This window comes from Crocuta crocuta, unplaced genomic scaffold (assembly GCF_008692635.1).
Source record: "Crocuta crocuta isolate KB4526 unplaced genomic scaffold, BGI_CrCroc_1.0 scaffold650, whole genome shotgun sequence".
Lineage (NCBI taxonomy): Eukaryota > Metazoa > Chordata > Mammalia > Carnivora > Hyaenidae > Crocuta > Crocuta crocuta.
In genome coordinates, this window is record NW_027532882.1 from 1,244,356 (window position 1) to 1,263,498 (window position 19,143).

Genomic DNA, 19,143 nt, shown 5'->3' on the forward strand with positions numbered 1-19,143 from the left:
TGGTTGTCATAATGGCGAGAATGAAATGGGGTGAAGGTTGAAATGGTCACCTGCTGCCCATTCGGAAAATTTAACCAGAGTTCTTTCTCACCCACTTCTTTCCCTAGAGTCTGCATATTGGGCTCTTACGGGAAGCAGTGAAAACAAGGAAGAAAAATATTATTCCAGGAGGTGAAGAGGGAAAGAAAATCAGCTTCCCGTGATATGTTCAGTATTCAAAAATGGGTCTCCAAGGAAATGCCAGGTTTGCACTGGAACTAAATCTGTATACGGCAATTTCTCAAACTCAACATCACTGACATTTTGGTCTAGATAATTCTTCACGGTGGAGGGCTGCGTTGTGCATTGTGGGATGTTTAGCAGCGCCCCTGACCTCTACCTCGTCAATGTCATTAGTACCGCTCCAGTTATGACATGAAATATCTCCAGATGTGCCAAATGTCCCATGGAAAGCAGAACTGCCCCAGTTGAGAAGTACTGGTATAGAGAAACATGGGGCTGGAAGATCCCAACTGCAGCTCAGACACTCACCATTGACATAGAGACTGTCTCTGTCCAGGGTGTAGGTGCCCAGCCAGGTGACACCATGGGTCAGCTGACTCAGCTCCTGGTACAATTCTTCCCTGTTTAGCCCGGGGCCCATGGGGCCGGGATGATAGGTGCAGATGGCATCCACTCCTGTTGCTGCCCCATCCTTCTCCGTCCTAGGGTAGCAGGGACATGGGAATGGGGCATCCTGAGATGTGGGAGAGTTACACACTTTGTTCACCTGCCTTCAGCTCACCCCACCCCCTTGGTCTTCTGGCATTTCCCTTTACTGGGTCTTGTCTGGTTTCTCATGCACCTTCTCTTCTGGGACCTTCTCATCTAGGTATCTTCCTACTCCTTAAAGTGGTTGATCTCCAAGGCTTCGTCCTCAGCCAACTTCTATTCTTTTGGCCTCGTTCTTCTTGAATCATATGGTTCACACTCACTGGTTCAGCTACCGGCTTAATTATCATGAGATCCGGTCTTACTCTCTGGCCAAGACCCCTCTCCTGAGCCCTGTGCCATGTAACCAACAGCCCCAAGGATGTCCTTCAGACTGATTAGATTCCATATGACCCAGATTAAGCTTATTAAAACACAGAGCCTGCTCCTTCTGCTGTGTTTCCATATTGAGGCCAGCGCCAAACATGTGGGAGCCATCCTGGACCTTCCCTGTCCTTGGCCCCCCCCATCCAAGCAACATCTAAGAGCCCAACACCTCACTGATTTCCCCCACCTCCTGTCTCATCATCATATCAAATTTCCCATGCCCATATCTACCAGTGAGCTACTTAAAATACATGACGTCACATCAAGCCTCTGCTTAAAACTCCACGGTTCCGCACCTGATCTGAGGTATGCCAACCCTTGAAATACTTTTTGCCAAAGTGTCTTCCGGCAATTCTTTCTGGCGAATGCTCATTCAGTTCAGGCATCACTTTCTCCAGACTGCTTCCACTCAAATCCCCCACGTTCAGCTAAAAGTCCAGCCTCCAGCCTCCTATGGCCTCCATGTAATGCTTTATCGTTGTACTAATCCGGTTACTATTATGTTTTTAAGTTCATGTGACTGCTGTCCTCCCTGTACTCTGGGTACCTTGAGGGAAGAGTCCATGACTGATTCTCTCGGTGCCTCTAGTACCTGCCACAGGGCATGGCCTGAGGTAGCTCAGTTCATGTCTGCTTAAGGAGTCAACGATGGCCTTTCTGACCAGTGAGCATGAATGCTCCATGGCTCTTCTTAGCCAAGTAATTTAAGACCTTTATTTGACAGCCACTTCTTTCAGGCAGCCCTCCCTGATACACTCAGCCATCTGCATTCATGGAATCCCATCTGAAGCCATTTATGATTCTTTTAGTTGCCACGTTTAGGTGCTCACTTCCAGGTGAACTTGCCTGTGACCACCGTGAGGGAGGGAAGTCCCACCTGAGCAAGGTCAGTCTGCAGCCAGAGGACAGTGGGCCAATACTGGTGTTCTTGAATAAGGGACCAAGCTGGGGAGGAAGGAGAGAGGTGAGCAGGAGGGGCCGAGGTGACTGAGTGGGGGAAGGACAAGGCAGACCAGCGGAGGCATTGCTGGGCTCTTACCAGGCGATTCAGGGCCCTCTCAGTGGAGCTGAACTTCAGGGAGCCTGGGTGCCTCATGTCTGGGGTGCAGAGCAGGTTGGTGATGGTAAAGTTGAGGGTGAATGGCACCGGGGCTGGGCCCACACTTGCGGCTGGAGGGAGGGAGAGAGAGGAGACCCATCACAGTTTTAGGCCTGAGCGGCACCTTAGGGGGAAGGGACTAGTGCCATCTCTCTGCCCGTAGTGTCCTGTAGGTGAGGCCTGAGATATCCCATCTGGGATACCCTCCCTCCTCGGGCAGCCAAGGGGGGACCTCCATGTTAGATGTGTGGCATCCGCTCAGAAGGAAACCTCAATCTTCTCATCCCAGAGTGTCCACAAAGGCTGACCTGTCACGAACCTTTTGATGGGAAGAGGAGGCACCAAGACCTTTGGTCCTCAGACTGTGGGCCACACATATCTGAGAAGTCAAGAAATCCAAACAGTAGTCATTTCCATGATGGAAACGATTGTAGAGATAGAAGAGAGATTAGATCCCACCTATGTGTGGGATATGGGGGCATGATGCTACTTTATATGAGGAAGTCTGAGCAAGAGCCAGTAGAGCTGAATCTGGAGGACAAAGGGAAACAGAGCTGAGCTCCTATGACATAAGAGCAAAGACCCTGAGGATGGAAGGACGTTTGGTCCCTGGAGGAACAGAAACGAGGCTGCTGTGGTCAGAGATGAGGAAGCACGGGAGACAGGCTGAGAGATCGGCCAGAACGGGAGTTGAAGTTCCATGAGACTCAAAGATCAGACTCCTCCTACCTGTAGAGCTGGGGGTGGGAGGCAGAGATGCTGAGAGCCCTGGAGAAAATGTGGAGGTCACCGGAGCTGAAAGAAAACACGACACTAACATAAATCATGAAGCAGAGAGAGGACTGGGCTGCTCATGGGAATTTGCATCTCTAATTGCTGGTCTGGAGCTGCTCTGGGGCTGAGAATCTGGGGGATGGGGTATGTGGGTACTTTCCCCATGGGAGTGAGTGTAGGGTGGAAGTGTTCTGGGGGCACAGGGACATATGGGCCCTGGTGACTTACTGCTGGTGATGGGGGTCCAGTACTGATGGTTATAACCTGCAGAGAGAGCCAGAGAGGAAGAGAAAGTCAATGGGAGAAGGTGGAGAAATGGGTGAAGGGTAGGACTTGGAACATGGACACAGACTTTCTCCAGTGCTTTCTCTGAGACTCATCAAAGATAATGATGGCTGCTCTTAATGAGTTAACTGTCTGGTACTCCAATGCTCACGACCATTTCATCCTCGTTATCATTAACCACAAAAACAATAATAAGCAAAGTACCCCCACTTGTGGGGGATTCACTAGGTGCCTGGAGCAATAGGAACCTCATCAGATGAGTCATGGGAACAACAGCTTTATGAGTTTCCAGCCTTATTTGTGTTCTCTCCACTCATTAAATATAACTTTGTCCTTGATCTCTGAGTTTGTCCTACTACACCGCTCATCAGAAATAGCTGGATTTTTGACACAGTTCCTGGACTTCTGTAATGTTGAATGAGGGAGAGAGAGTAAGATAGACAGACAGACAGAAAGAAAGACAGACAGACTTGGGAGTCAACCCAAGAGTATAAAGTTGGAGAATAAGAGGGAATGGGGAAAAGAGGGTTTGAATAAGTATGGTTCTGGATCATGGATTGGATCCTCTCTGAGGCTTTGCAAGCAATGCAAGTAAAACTTAGACTTATTTTATATTTGATGGTCCGACTAGGTTTCTTGAAATTAAACTCTTCTTTGAGACTGGACCCAGTAGACGGAGCCCTGTGATTTACTTAGATTATTCAGGCTTTATCCCATTTGACCTTTACAATAAGCTTAGGTGAGGGTTTTAAAAATTCCATTCTAAAAATAGACACTGAAGCCTACAGAGGTCACATGGCTTGCCCCGGGCCATAGTGGGAGCAAAAAAAAAAAACCCAGGACCCGCACTTAAAGAAAGACCTGTAAATCACCCAAACCCACACTGTCAACTACAGCTTTAAGTAATTCTCAAAGACCATGAAAATACAATACAGGCTTTAATCCGGATACAAAGAAAATGTCAAAGGCAATACAGTGGGGACATAATTAAGCATGAATTTAAATTGTTGTATTAGAGGCTCCTTGATTTGCCTTCCCATCCTGAGATTTGAGGCTTGTTCTAGCTTGGTTTGTCTGCAGTGTAGCCTAGTAGCTAGGGGTACTTTGGGGGGCCTTAGAGCCAATTTGGGGGTTTCAGTCCTCATGCTACCATTTATATAAGGTTTCTGATCTTATATAAGATCAGAAATAAGGATTGGAAAATAAAGATTTCCTTCCTTGGTCCTTGTTTGCTCCTCTGTAAAATATACATAATACCTCACAGAGTGTTGGGCAAGATTAGTGAGGCACAATACACACAACGTTCCAACGTTCCTCAATAAATATTAGCCTTTAGTACAGGCGTTACTGTGGGTTTTGTTGCTAAGAACATCGATGCAGAGGGATTTATTGCTAAAAGCAATGCTAACAGCTTTATTGTTTGATTCTCAGGTGGGGTGTGGTTCTGCCTGGCGCCTGGAGCGATGAGTAAAGGGCCACAAGCTGTTATAACAAAGGGAAAGAAATGGATCAGTCACCGCCTTGGGAACTCATTGCCTGTTGGGAAGGAATTAACATCAACACCCACTGTAGGCTTGCCCTCTCCCTTTCCTGACGCCTACATACTCCAGCGGGGTTTCTGTGAAAGTTCACCTTAATGAGAAACTATGGAGACAGCCTTTATTTCCAGACCTTGCAAATGTTCTGTGAGCACAGGGTGTTGTAAAGAAGTGTTGAATCACTATACTGTACACCTGAACCTGAAACTGATGTAACACTGTATGTTAACTAACTGGGATTAAAATAAAAACTTAAATTAGGGGCGCCTGTGGCTCAGTCGGTTAAGTGTCCGGCTTCGGCTCAGGTCATGATCTCACAGTTTGTGGGTTCGAGCCCCACATCTAGGTCTGTGCTAACAGCTCAGAGCCTGGAGCCTACTTCAGATTCTGTGTCCCCCTCTCTCTTCCCCTCCCCTGTTTATACTCAGTCTTTCTCTCTCTCAAAAATAAATATTTAAACATTTTTAATAAAAACTTAAGTGAAAAAAATAAAAATAAATAATAGTAGGACCTAAAGAAGAATTAACCGAACATGGAAATGTTCACACCGCTGATATTTGGAGGGTCCATTTATGTAACCAGAGGAATGTAGTGAAGATAAATTTATCAACATTCACAAGAAAAGTTGTGACAGAAAAAGTGAGAATATCTAAAGGCGGTGACATTCGCAGACAAAACTTCACATTAACAAAATTTTCAGAGATAAATTACCATACTGAAAGCACACAGGGCAAAATGCTGGAATCTGGTGGAGACTTAGAAAATGATATGACAGTTCACCCTGGTACAGAAAAAGACTTGCTGTCTATTGTAGATCATGTGATGAGAAGAAGGCAAGCACAGGTCTAAGAATTTTCCAAAATACAAAAAAAAACCAAAAACCTTTTCTTCTCAAAGTTTCTAATATATTTTTTTAATTTTAATGTTTATTTATGTTTGAGAGAGAGAGAGAGACAGAGACAGAGTGTGAGCAGGGAAGGGACAGAGAGAGAGAGGGAGACACAGATCTGAAGCAGGCTCCAGGCTCTGAACTGTCAGCACAGAGCCCGACGCGGGGCTCAAACGAACCGGAGATTATGACCTGAGCTGAAGTCAGATGCCCAACTGACTGTGTCACCCTGGCACCACAAAGTTTCTAATATTTAAAATGATTGGTTATGAAATAAATATTAATTTTACAAAAAAAAAAAAAGGAGGAAAGGAAGGAAGGAAAAAGGGAGGGAAGCTAGCTCTGTAGGTGTTCTGAGGAAAGAATTCCCCCATGGAAATCCTAGGTTGGCCCAGAACCATGAACCTGGCTGGGTACTGAGAAACTGCACTGCAAGGAGACTCCATCTGGGACTCAGGAGGAGACCCAAGCAGGAGAAGTACTCACCATTGACCCAGAGACTGTTCCTGTCCAGTGTGTAGGCGCCCAGCCGAGTGACCCCATGGGTCTGCTGGCTGAGCTCCTGGTACAGCTGCTCTCTGTCCAGCCTGAAGCCGGTGGGATCTGGGCGATAGGTACAGACCGCATCCATTCTGGTGCTCGTTCCATCCTTTTCAGCCCTGGGGGAGGGGGGGCACGGGAACAGAGACACTTGAGAGTTGACTACTCTTGACAGCTCCTTCCTTCAATTGTGCCCCTAGATGTTTATGTTAGTACTCTTCTCTGGGTTTCATCTACTTTCTCAAACACATCTTTTTCTGTCCCCTATGGGGACCACCGCACCTTCTTCAGTGTAGGGTTCTCCAGGGCTGCTCCATACCTAATTTTCTTCTTTTGCTCCCCAATCTTTTATTTACTGCTTCATGCTCATTGTTCCAACTACCAGCACCCAGTACAGTCCCTGTCCACTCAAGAAGGTAACTGTAAGTGACATTCCCTCCACTAAGAGCTGAGTCCTGCTTGGGCCATGGGATTGGGGGGGGTGGAGCTCCCAGGGGGGGAAATGAGAATCCTGAACCAGGCAGAACGTAGAAGGTAACAGCAAAGGGGCGGAAATGGTGGGGGAAAGGGAGAGAGGCAAACCATGAGAGACTCTTGAATGCTGACAAAAACTGAGGACTGATGGATGTGCGGGGGAGGGGAGGATGGGCATGGAGGAGGACACTTGTGGGGATGAGCACTGAGTGTTATGTGGAAACTAATTTGACAATAAACTATTTGTAAAAAAATAAAAAATAAAAAAATAAATAAAAAAATAAAAAAGAAGGTAACAGCAAAGGACCGAAGACTGTGGAGGAGGTGAGTGAGTCACCTCTGCGACTGGCTGTGACACTGTCTTAACAGCCATCATGGAACCTGAAGGGAAGACTTCGTTTCAAGTTGGTGAACCCCAAGGCTGAGGTCAACCCCTTGGGAACATCTTTGGAGCAGGCAACCAAATTTGGAGGAAAAAAAAACAGAGGAAATTACTTAAGAGGTAATAAGGGGCAATGTGGTTCAAAAATACCTTTATCCAGGGGTGCCTGGGTGGCTCAGTTGGTTAACTGCCCGTCTTCGGCTCAGGTCATGATCTCACTGCTCATGAGTTCAAGCCCAGAGCCTGCTTTGCATTCTGTGTCTCCCTCTCTCTCTGCCCCTCCCCTACTCTCTCTCTCTCTCAAAAATGAATAAATGTTAAAAAATTCAAAAAAAATACTTTTGTCCTGAATTTAAGTTGCATTTATAGTGATTCATCCAGAGTGGGGGCTTTATAAGAAGAAAGATCCTCGCCCTTCCTTGTCAGCGAATTCTTGCTATTACCCACACTAGTCAAAGCATTCCCATTTTATACTCATATAGTGTAATCCAGTGGTTCTCAAAGTGTGGCCCAGAGACTCCTGGTATTCCCAAACTCTTATAGGGAGCCCACCAAGTAAAACTATTCTCATATTCATACCACGACATTATTTTCACTTTTATTCTCTTAGGAGTATACAAAATTTTTTTCCAGAGGCTACGAGGTGAAATATTATAAAAGATTAAATGCAGAGGCAGCGGGCCTGGCTGGCTCAGTCAGAAGGGTACATGACTCTTGATCTCAGGGTCATGGACTCAAGCCCCACGTTGGGTGTACAGATTACTAAAATAAATAATTTTAAAAATGCGGAAGCAGGTAGCCTACTGTCTTACTATCTTTTATTAAGACAGGCATTAAAAAGATCTACAAAAATGTGAACAATGGCCCTCTTCTTATTATGCTTTTTTTGGGGGGGTGGGGAGAGAGGGGGAAACATGGCTATTATTCATAAAAATAATGTTATTTGTGTTAACATGTAATAGGTTTTTTATTCTAAATAAACTAATGAATTAATATAGCATTTTCCTTAGTTTCGAACCCAGTAAATACTGGCAGATATAACCTCCCAAGTCCAAAGGCTCTTTGAAGTTCTGAGTACTTTTAAGGATGTAGGTTGTTGAGCCCAGTGACCTTGAGCTCTGCTGTATCATGGTTGAAAGGAGGGACTCAAGAACTGGAACCTCTGAGTTCAAATCCTGACTCCTCTCAAGTACTTGACTACTATGAGCTTCGGTGTTCTCTTCTGCAACGTGGGATAATAATCACATTGTATAGATGAAGTGAAGGAAAACGTGTACATCACCTAGATTCTTGGGTAGCGTATTGTGTGGGCGATATCATCTTATCAATGCCTCCATCTCATGGAGGTGGGGGCAGCTGTGGTGGGTGGGGCTAACTTAGGATGGTTTTAGTCTACAACAGTCCAGGAACCTCTCCTCCAGGAGTCATGTGAGGGGAGGACCCACCTCTCTAGCAGGATGACTTGTACTGGCTGGATGCAGGACCCCAAGGAGAGGTCACAGGGTCATGAGATGCAAGGAAAGGGTTCTGAGCCCACTGACCTCAGAGGACACCAAATGAGCAGAAGTGGAGAGGGGAAGACGGGCCATTTCTGCAGAGTTCAGGTCCATTTGAGAGTTTTTAAGTGGTAATATATCCTGCCAGTATTGAACATTTGGTTTGTTTTTCCCTTTGGTTCTGTGTAACTTCCTTTGGGAAAGTCCTTATCTCTTTTTAAGGAATATACTGCAGAGCCGTGGTGTCCAGGGTTTGTCCCCAAGAGGGTAGATGTGAGCTGGGCAGGGTGAGTGTCAAGGATTCTGGGGATACAGCTGGCGAAGATACCACACTGACTAGTACCACGAGATCCTATCGAACATTCACAACGTGCTAAGCACTGCGCTGAGTGATTAACAACCCCAATGGCACGGTGTTAGTATTAGCACTACTTTGTAGATAATGTGATTGAAGCACAGAGAGGTTATGCAACTTGCCCAAGGACACAAATTAGCAAGTGAGAGAGCAAGGGTTCAAACCCAGACACTTTGGATTCACTATGATATACTGTCTCTTGGCAAAGGCCCAAGGCTGTGGTTGACTGGGATGTGGGGGGACCAAGAAGGGAGAGCACTGGGGTTTCTGTAGGTGCTTTGGAAGAAGACTCACCTGAGCAAGGTCAGCCTGCAGCCAGCATAGAAGGAACCAACACTGCTGTTTTTGAACAGAGTCCTGAGCTGGGAATAAATGAGAGAGTGATGAGCTGGAGGGGCCGAGACTGCAGGGTGTGGAGGGCTTGGGATGAGGTGAGTGTTGGTGGGGGGCTCTCACCAGGTGTTGCAGGTCTCTCTCAGTGGCATTGAATATCTCAGAGCCCGAGTTCCCCATGTCCTCTGTGTAGCGCAGGTTGGTGATGGTGACGTTGACAGTAAAAGGCATCAAGTCAGGGGCTGCGGCTGTGGTGGTGGGGAGAGCAAAAGGAGGTCAGTCCCGAGTCAGGCCTGGGCTGGGGGTGGGAGGTGAGGCTCTGAGGACACGCCTCAATGCCAGCGCCTCACCGGGTTGGGCCTAGCCTGTCCTGCTTGAGAACACATCATGTGGCAGTTACTGTTCAAGACCCTCCCACACCAGGTGACCAACCACCCCAGTTTTCCCAGGACTCTCTGGGTTCCTGGGATGCTGACTTCCAGCTGGAAAAGTGAGGCAGACCTGGGAAAACCAGGATGAGCTGGTCACCCTCCCGCCACTTCCCCTGGGCTCTTACCACTTCAGCACACAGCAGCACCGTGTCTCTTTGTAGCAGAGGAATGAACGGGCCCCCGCGGGGCATCCTGCTAGCAATGATCAATCGGGGTTGGTGATAAATATCCCAGCTCCCTAACCCGCCCCCCAGAGAGTATGACTTCAAAGTTCATGTTCTACGCATTCTCCTCGGGTTCCCCTCCAGCCTCCAGACCTGATAAATTTCTACTTGTTCGAGGCACCCAGGGTGTGATACTTCATTATTGTTGCTCTAACAAACAAGTACGCCACATGACCATACCAATTTTGGTATGTACTCCAAAGAACTGGAAACCGGGACTCAAACAGTTATGTGCAAGCCCACCTTCATAGTAGCTTTATCCACAGTAGCCAAAAGGCAGAAACAGCATGAGCGTCCATCAACAGACGAATGGACAGATAAAATGTGGTCCATCCACATGATGGAATGTCATTCGTCCATGAATGACACACACTCCAGTGTGGATGAACCATGACGACATTGCGCTCAGTGAAATAAGCCAGACACAAAAAATCAAATACACTGTGTGATTCCACATACATGAGACATCTAAAATAGGCTAATTCAAGAAGACGGAAATGGATTAGAGTTACCAGGGGCTGAGGGGAGTGGGGAAGGAAAGCTAATGCCAATGGGCACCCCAATGCCAGTTGGAGTGATAAAAGGTTTTGGATAAAGGACAATGTTAATGTAACACTGTGAATGAAATTAATGCCACTGAATTATACATCTAAAATGGTTAAAATAGCTAATTCTATACACATTTTTATCACAGTAAAAAAAAAAGTGATTCTTACTTGTTTCTGAAGTCACACTCAGAGAGGTCAAGGTGGACATCCCAGGTGAGGTCTCAGGGGCAAAGGGACTTCCCACAGGTGTATTGAAGGTGGTTGTGGTCTCCACCATGATGGGGCCTGAACCTGTGGCAGCTAAATTTGTGGCCTCAAGAGTTGTGGTTTTCAGGGTAGCAGTTGGACTCAATCCTTCTCTGTGACTGGTTTTAGGTGGTGTTGGGGTCTCTGACGCTATCAAGGTCACAGTGTGCCCTGTGACAGTCTTGGACAATTCCAGGAGTCCAACTGAGGTCACAGGTGGTGAGGGTTCTGTGCTCCAGGAAGTGAAGGTATGAGACTCCCCAGTGGCTGCAGGGGTACTGACGGGCCCAAGAACACTAGCAGTCAAAGTTGGGCCACCTGTGCTGGCCTCTGACGCAGGGCTGGTGGCTGACAAGCCTGTGGTCCCCAATAACACAGGGGAAGGAGTTGACATTGAAATAGTTGTGCTGATGTCTGTGCCAAGATGGGTGGAGAGTGAGGCTGTTTCTACAGGAACACCAGGTGAGACCGCTGGACCCAGATCAACTCTGCCGCTCTCGGTCACGGGTGTGGTGAAGGGTGTTGTTTCTGGTGGACTGAGGGAAACAGTCTGAATTGAACCAGGAAAATGTGTACTTGTCTTTGCACTGGGGTGGGTGACCAATAAGGCTGTGGTTCCTGGTTCACCGGGAGAAAGAGTCAGACTTGGAAGAGTCATATTGGCATCTGTCTCAGAAGTAGGAACGTAGGAGGTCACCATATCTGGTACACCAAGGGGGACAGTTGGAGTTGGAGCCACTGAACTGGTTTCCACCCCACTGCTGGTGGCTATTGAGTGTGTGGTGTCTGGTTCACCTTTGGGAAAAACTGGAGTTGTTTTGAGGACAGTTGAGCTGGTCTCCGTAGAATGAATGACCCGTGAGACTGCTGTATCTGGCTCCCCAGGGGAAACAGTCAGAGTTGGAACAGCTGAACTAGTTTCTGCCCCAGAATGGGTGACCCATGAGGCCGTTGCCTCTGCCTTTTGTGGGGAATCAGTCAGAGTCGTAAACGTTGTACTGTCTTCTACCCCAGAACTGGTGACCAGCGAGGTCACGAGCTCTGACACAGTAGAGGAGGCAGTTGCAGCTGAGCTGGTCTGGACCTCAGAATAAGTGATTGTTGAGGCTGTGGTCACTGGCTCGCCAGGAGGAATATTCAGAGTTGGATTAACCATACTGGCATCTTTCTCAGAATCCGTGATCTGTGAGGTCACCATATCTGGTACACGGGGGGAGACAACTGAACTGGTTTCTGCCCCATGGCTGGCGGCCATTGAGTGTGTGGTATATAATTCACTATGGGAAACACTGGGGGTCATCCTGGAAACTGTTGGGCTGGTCTCTGGAGGATGGGTGATCAATGGGACTACTGTGTCTGGCTCCCCAGGGGAAGTAGGAACAGTTGGAACAGCTGAACTGGCTTCTGTCTCAGAGTGGGGGACCCACGAGCTTGTGGTCTCCAGTTGACCTGGAGAAACAGTCAGAGCTGTAAAAGTTGCACTTGTCTCTGGCCCAGAGCTTGTGGCCAGTGAGATTTCTACCCCTGGTATACCAGCGGAGACAGTCGCAGTTGGAATGGCTGAACTTGTCTGTGCCCCAGAACTGGTAGCTATCGAATATGTGGTATCTGATTCTCCGTGGGAAAAATCGGGTGTCGACTTAGGAATAGTTGAGCTGGTCTCTGCAGGATGGGTGGCCAACGAGACTGCTGTAGTTGGATTCTCAGGGGAAGAAGTAGGCAGAGTTGGAATAGCCGAACTGCTTTCTTTCTCAGAATGGGTGACCCATGAGGCTGTGGTCTCCAGTTCATGCAGAGAATCAGCCAGAGTTGAAAAAGTTGTATTGGTGTCTACCCCAGAACTGGTAACTGTTAAGGTCGGCAACTCTGATATGCCTGGTGAGATAGTTGTCGCTGACAGTGAACTGACTTCTGCCCCTGGAGGGGTGGCCGTGGAGAGTGTGGTATCTGATTCACTATGGGAGAAATTTGGAGTTATTCTGGAAACAGGTGTGCTGGTCTCTGAGGAATGGGTGACCCATAAGGCTGTCTCTGATTCATGTGAGTGATCAGTCTGAGTTGGAAAAGTTGTACCAGTCTCTGCCCCAGAATTAGTAACCAGTGAGGTCCCCACTCCTGATACACCAGGGGAGACAGTCGGAGTTGGGATGGAAGAACCAGTCTGTGCTCCAGAATGATTAACCCATGAGACTGTGTTTGCTGGTTCACCAGGAGAAAGAGTTGGAGGTGAAATAAGCATACTGGCATCTGTCCCAGAACTAGTGTCCTGTGAGGTCACCATATCTGGTACATCGGGGGAGACAGGTGTACTTGGAACAGCTGAGCTGGCTTCTGTCTCAAAGCTGGTAGCTGTTGAGGGTGTGCTGTATGATTCACTGTGGGAAACACTAGAGGTTGTCCTGGGAACCACCGGGCTGGACACTGCAGGATGGGTGACCAAGGAGACTGTTGTGTCTGATTCATGCAGGGATTCAATCAGAGTAGAAAAGGTTGTCCTGGTATCTGTCCCAGAACTAATGGCCTGTGAGGTCACTGCAGCTGGTACAGCAGATGAGACAGTCATTGTTGGAGTGGGTGAACCGGCTTCTACCCCAGGAGTGGTGGCCATCGCGGGTATGGTGTCTAATTCACTTTGGGAAAAATTTGGAGTTGTTCTGGAAACAGGGGTGCTATTCTCTGTGGAATGAACCCATGAGACTGTTGTAACTGGCTCACCAGGGGAAACAGTCGAAGTTGCAACAGTGGAAATGGCTCCTGTCCCAGGAGGGGTGACCTGCAAGGTTGTTGCCTCTGGTTCACGTGAGGAATCAGTCAGAGTTGTAAAAGCTGTGTTGGTCTCTGCCCCAGAGCTGGTAAGTGGTGAGCTTTCCACCCCTGATACACCAGGGGAGATGGCTGGAGTTGGAATGGCTGAACTGGTCTGTGCCTCAGGATGGGTAACCAACGAGGCTGTTGCATCTGGCTCACCAGGGGAAACAGTCAGAGTTCGATCAGCTGGGCTGGTGTCTGCTCCAGAACTAGCATCCGCTGAGGTCACCAGCCCTGGCTCGCCAGGGAAGACGCTTGGAATTGGAATAGATGAACTGCTCTGTGCCCCAGGCTGGATGACCCATGAGGGGGTGGTCTCCGGTCTGTCTTGGGAATCAGTCAGAGTTGGAATAACTGTACTCATCTCTGCCCCAGGACTAGTTACCAGTGAGGTCGCCGTTTCCGGTATGCCAGGAAAGACTGTCAGAGTTGGAACTGCTAAACTGACTTCTTCCCCAGAACCAGTGGCCGTTGGGGGTGTGCTGTCTGATTCACTGCGGGAAACACTCAAGGTTGCCCTGGAACCAGCTGAGCTGGTCTCTGAAGACTGAGTGGCCTGTGAGGTTGTGGTGTCCGGCTCACCAAGGGAAAGAGCTGGACTGTTCTCTGCCTCGGAACTAGGGACCAGTGAGGGTGTCATCTCTGAGCCTCTATTGAAAACAGATGGGGTTGTCCGGGGAGCCTCTGTGCTGGTCTCTGCTTCAGGTACGGTGGCCAAGGAGGCTGTCATCTCTAGGACATCAGAGGAAGTATCTGGGGTTGAAATGCTCAGTCTCCTTGTGCTTGTGCTGGCCGTTTTACCTGATGTCCCGGGGAGAGGCGGCGTTCCCGGAGTGCGAGTAGAGACAGGAGAGGTCGGGGTTGCTGTAGAGGTTGTCTTCAGAGCTGTGGCCTCTTCTCTTTCCGTCCACTCTGTTGTTAGTCCTGTCAATGGGGGCATGGACACATGGTTTCGACAAAATAATTCCCACTTACTGGACTGGCAATAGTGTATTTTTTCTCCACATGAGAAAAGGGAGGGAAATGTCTCTGCCTGGGGTATATGGTTCTGGAATGGGAAAAGGAAGTGCCAGTGGCATTCCTGCACCTTCCCATTCTCATGTGGTGCTGTCACTCCGTGAGTCCTTAACCACTCCCGGCTCCCAAATGCTGTCTGTACTCTCCAGCCCCCGAGCCTTTTCTCAAGGCTGTTTCTCTTGTCTGCCTTGTCCGTCATTCATCAGATTCCTTACGTCCTGCCCTTCTTCAAACTCCAGCTTGGACCTACCTTTATAAATCCATGTCAGAATTCATCTCTCCCTTCCCGATATTTCCTCATCCTCAAGTCTCAATCTGCACGGTGGCGCTCCTCACAGTCGGCGTGGTAATAGCTGTTTACAGCCAGAAGACTGCTTGGCATATAGTAGGTGCCCACAGATATTTGCTGAATAAATGAGTGACTGAATGAATGGATACATGGATGGAGGTATGCAGAGAGAGGTCTACTCTGGCTTGAGAGAGAGCATGTATCTTTGTGCTTATGAGCTTGGGCTCTGGAAGAAGGTACTCCTGCACTCAGTTTCTAGCTCCCCCACTAAATGGATGTGTGACCGAACCTTGCTAGACTTCCATATTCTCACCTGTAAAGTAGGTGTAAGGACAGTGGCCATCTCAGAACGCTGATGAAAATGCACCAGGCACGGTGCCTAGCTCACAATACTACTACTGCTGCTATCACTAAACCACTGCTACTACCACCTGCTGTTACTGCTATTACTACGGTCACTGCTACTACCTACTATTACTGCTGTTAACTACTATTACCACCTATTACCATGGTTATTATTACTGTTACTACTGCTACTATTAATTGCTATCACTGGAGATATTACTGCTATTTTTACCACTATTACTATTTCCACTGCTTTTTGTATGTCCACTACAAGATAAGTGTTTGCTGAGTCGGAATTTTCCAGGAACCATGCTAGACAGTTCCAAAGCTGGCCAGGGTGACTGGAATTCAGATTCTGAAGACAAGTAAAGTCTCATTGGCTGAGACAGCAGCTACTGACTAGGGCTTCAAAAAAAAAAAAAAAGTCCCCGGGAAGGAGGGAGAACCATTGGGAGGCTTCTCCATAAAGACCACAAGACCCACTGGCTTGGGCCAGGGACAAAATAAAGGGGATTTGGACTCTGAGCGGGGGAGCAATGTCCCTCTTTTACTAAGACCATATAAAAAATGCCCCACATTTCTGAAAGTGGATATACTAAAATGCTTTGTATGATGATGAGGAGGAGGAGGAGGAGCAGGGGCGAGAGGAGGAGGGAAGGACGATTTGCCAAGCACCTAGTATGCTTTATCTCTTTGACACTCATCAGAGCACTTAATATACATCACATTATTCTTGCAGTTGTCATTGAAGAGAAAGACAGAAACTCAGAGATCATCATCTGCCAAGGTCACGCAGCTGCTGGCCGCTAGTGTGGAAATGTGAACCTCATTCTGCCTGAATGCTAAACCGGCGCTCTCCAGTGCTGTAATATATAATTCCCTACCCCAAGCTCAGGATCCTGTGGGAGCCGGGATGAAAAGGGAAGGATGTAAGGAGAAAATTTCCATCCGGAGAGGTTAAACAAAGTCCTCTAGTTCAGTGGTTCTCAAACCTGGGGTGATTTTGCTCCCAGGGGATACTTGGCAATGTCAGGAGACATTGTTGGTCATCGCAACTGTGTATATGTGGAGGGTGCTACTGGCATGTAGTGAGGCCAGGGTGCTGCTAAACACCCACAGTGCACAGGAAAGCCCACAAGCGACTATTTGCCTGGTGGGGCTGAGGTTGAAAAACCCTGCTCTATGTTGAAAGTAGTCAGTGAATACTGTTAGCTATTCCTAAGCTTTGCCATCTGGATACTGGTCACCACCTGGATAGACCCCAGTGATTCATTGCTCAGTGACCTGACATAGTCAATCCGGTCAATGCCCCACTTGTATCCTATACAGTGATCCCAGGGGGAGCCTGATGCAGCCTCTGTGACTCCACCCACACCCAAGGGCTTTCATTCAGCCTGTGTGTGGGGGGGGTGCGAGGCAGGCTGGAGGTGCTGAGGGTTATAATGGCAGGATCAAGCATCCCACAGCCAATGATAGAAGAAAGTTGTCTGACATATGCCCCAGCTACTTCACTCCTCAGATTAGACAACACTGAGGTGTTCTGTGCTGTCTCCCAGAGCTCCCCAGTGGGACCGACACTGTTGCCCTTAGCTGTGGCCTTGATCATGAATGCACCTTGCACTGACTTCCTTTCCTTGTCTTCTCCAGTGCTTCCTGGGACCATCCCCCACCTCTGACAGACCACTTCTCCCATATCCTTAGCTCACGTTTGCTTCTGAGGGGACCCAATCAAAGATGCCTGGTCACAGGATAAGACTAATAACCTGACCGGGGGCGGTAGGGGTGACTCTGTCCAAAGCCTGCATCTTGGAAAAAGACTCCAAAATGTCCTGGTAAAATAGACTGGTCTCCAAAAATCTTGGGGACAGCTTAATGGGTATGGAGAGCTTTACATTTTATTTATTTATTTTTTTAAATGTTTTTATTTATTTCTAGGAGAGAGACAGAGAGAGACAGCGTGAGCAGGGGAGGGTCAGAGAGAGAGGGAGTCACAGACTCTGAAACAGGCTCCAGGCTCTGAGCTGGCGGTCAGCACAGAGCCCGACGCGGGGCTCGAACCCACGAACCGCGAGATCATGACCTAAGCGAAAGTCGGACGCTTAACTGACTAAGCCACCCAGGTGCCCCGAGCTTTACATTTTAACCACACAATGAGGAGGACCCATTTCTATACACACCTGCATCTCTTAAACTCTCAGACAGAACAATAATACTGAGAAATGTTAATGGATGCCTTATAGAGCGAAAGATACCACAGTCAATAATGGTGTAAAACCCTAGGTTGAATAAAGCCAAACCAATTTCTTTACAGTAAGATTTCTCAGAGACTTTAATACATTTATGCACGTTATGGTTCTTTAGGAAGGAGCAACATGTTTGCCAAACTTTTTTTTTTTTTTGCCACAAAATTCTTTGTCCTTTTGTTAAAGGGCATCCAAGGATTACCAAGCCTTAGAAGGTTTCCTGAATATTGTTTTCCGCTGCTGTCTCCCGGATCATTTCCCACCATCCCATCCTTCCACCTCACACTTTAGCAAGGGTGAATTATTTGTACCTCCCAGACATTTCCAGTTTTACCCCCTCTCTGTGCTTTTGCATGTGGCCGTTCCTGGTTCCTATCCAGAATGTCTTCGTCAACTCCCTTTGTCTTTCTGGTAAATCCCTAGTCATGCCTTCAAACCCGGTTCAAATATTATCTCCCCCATGAAGCCTTCCTTCTATAGTTCAAATACAGCTTCACTGCATACGTTTAAATTTGCATCACAGAAATTTTGTTCCTTTGTTGCTTCCCTGCTGGTCCGAGTGCTCTGAGGGTACAGTGCCCAAGTATTCTCACCTGTGCATCCTCAGCTCACAGCAGTTTCTAACAGAGAAAGCGACCAGTAAGCATTTTCAGAATTAGGCTAAATTGGGTCGTATTTGTGGGACTGGCATATCCACCCTTGAACTAAACTCACTACACANGTTTCTAACAGAGAAAGCGACCAGTAAGCATTTTCAGAATTAAGCTAAATTGGGTCGTATTTGTGGGACTGGCATATCCACCCTTGAACTAAACTCACTACACATGTTATGAGGAAAAGAAAAGTGGTAACAGCCACCTGGTATCCCTTAGACAAAGACCTAGCTAGGGGAGATCCAGCTAGATTCCAGATAGAGAAGCCCATGACCACCCCACATGATTCTTTCTCTTAAGAGACATTTCATTTCTCTGGAAGAGGAAATAAGGTCACAAGTGCGATTACTGAGAAGCAAGCAAAGGTGAACCTACCTCTAGGACTAGGAGATGATGTGAGTGCCACGTGTACATGGACTGGTCCTGTGGCACCTCCTTGGGCTGCTTCATTGGGTATCCTTGTGATGCGCTCCACAACGCCATCAGTCCCTGTGAGTGAGGGTGGAGAAGAAACCTGGGTTAATTCACCTCATCCAGAAGGAGAGCACTGTCTAAACGGATCCACTTCATTGACTCTACAACTCAATTCTTCTCAAGTCCAAGTCAGGGCTATGTGGCACGTGTGGCCATTCCTGTTCATTTGCCCATTCACCCACCCATAGATTTGTCCATCTTTCCTTCTACTCATCCCTGTATGTACCCATCCATCCTTCCTTCTTTCATGTATCCATGTTTTCATTCTTTCTTTGTCCTTCCACGGACCCAACCACTCTCCTACTTTCTTACCCCCCAGCTCATCACTTGCTTACTGAACACCCATGACTCAACTACTGAGCCACGTTTTAAGACCTGGATCAACACCTATCAATGTACCTAATTTTATTGTGAATTGAGAGGTAACCAAGTCATCCTCCTATAGATATTGTCCATCAAAGCAAGTGCTAAAGTAGTTAGAGCACTTGTCTCCCAAACAAATGTTGGGGCCAAATTCAACTTTTCAGAGGAATGGAATCCCCAAGAGAGTCCCTTCCTCATCTTCAGATCTCTTGGAAGTGATGTACCTCCTCCTAAGCCCTGAGTCCTTCTCACATCTCATA

The 19,143-nt window shown here is 47.7% G+C and overlaps 1 protein-coding gene across 1 annotated transcript in view; it reads right to left on the minus strand.

The window, feature by feature from the left end:
* MUC16 (mucin 16, cell surface associated) overlaps window positions 1-17,994 on the minus strand; it is a 70,605-nt gene extending 52,611 nt beyond the window's left edge. The window contains exons 1-12 of the mRNA XM_077745738.1: window positions 17,987-17,994; window positions 14,301-14,423; window positions 12,455-13,822; window positions 10,614-12,367; window positions 9,366-9,490; window positions 9,204-9,271; window positions 6,149-6,321; window positions 3,179-3,214; window positions 2,906-2,971; window positions 2,117-2,247; window positions 1,955-2,022; window positions 532-704 (exon numbers count right to left, since the gene is read on the minus strand). Coding sequence (XP_077601864.1) covers window positions 532-704; window positions 1,955-2,022; window positions 2,117-2,247; window positions 2,906-2,971; window positions 3,179-3,214; window positions 6,149-6,321; window positions 9,204-9,271; window positions 9,366-9,490; window positions 10,614-12,367; window positions 12,455-13,822; window positions 14,301-14,423; window positions 17,987-17,994 — 4,093 coding nt within the window. The remainder of the gene's footprint in view (window positions 1-531; window positions 705-1,954; window positions 2,023-2,116; window positions 2,248-2,905; window positions 2,972-3,178; window positions 3,215-6,148; window positions 6,322-9,203; window positions 9,272-9,365; window positions 9,491-10,613; window positions 12,368-12,454; window positions 13,823-14,300; window positions 14,424-17,986) is intronic.
* Window positions 17,995-19,143: the final 1,149 nt, after the last annotated feature.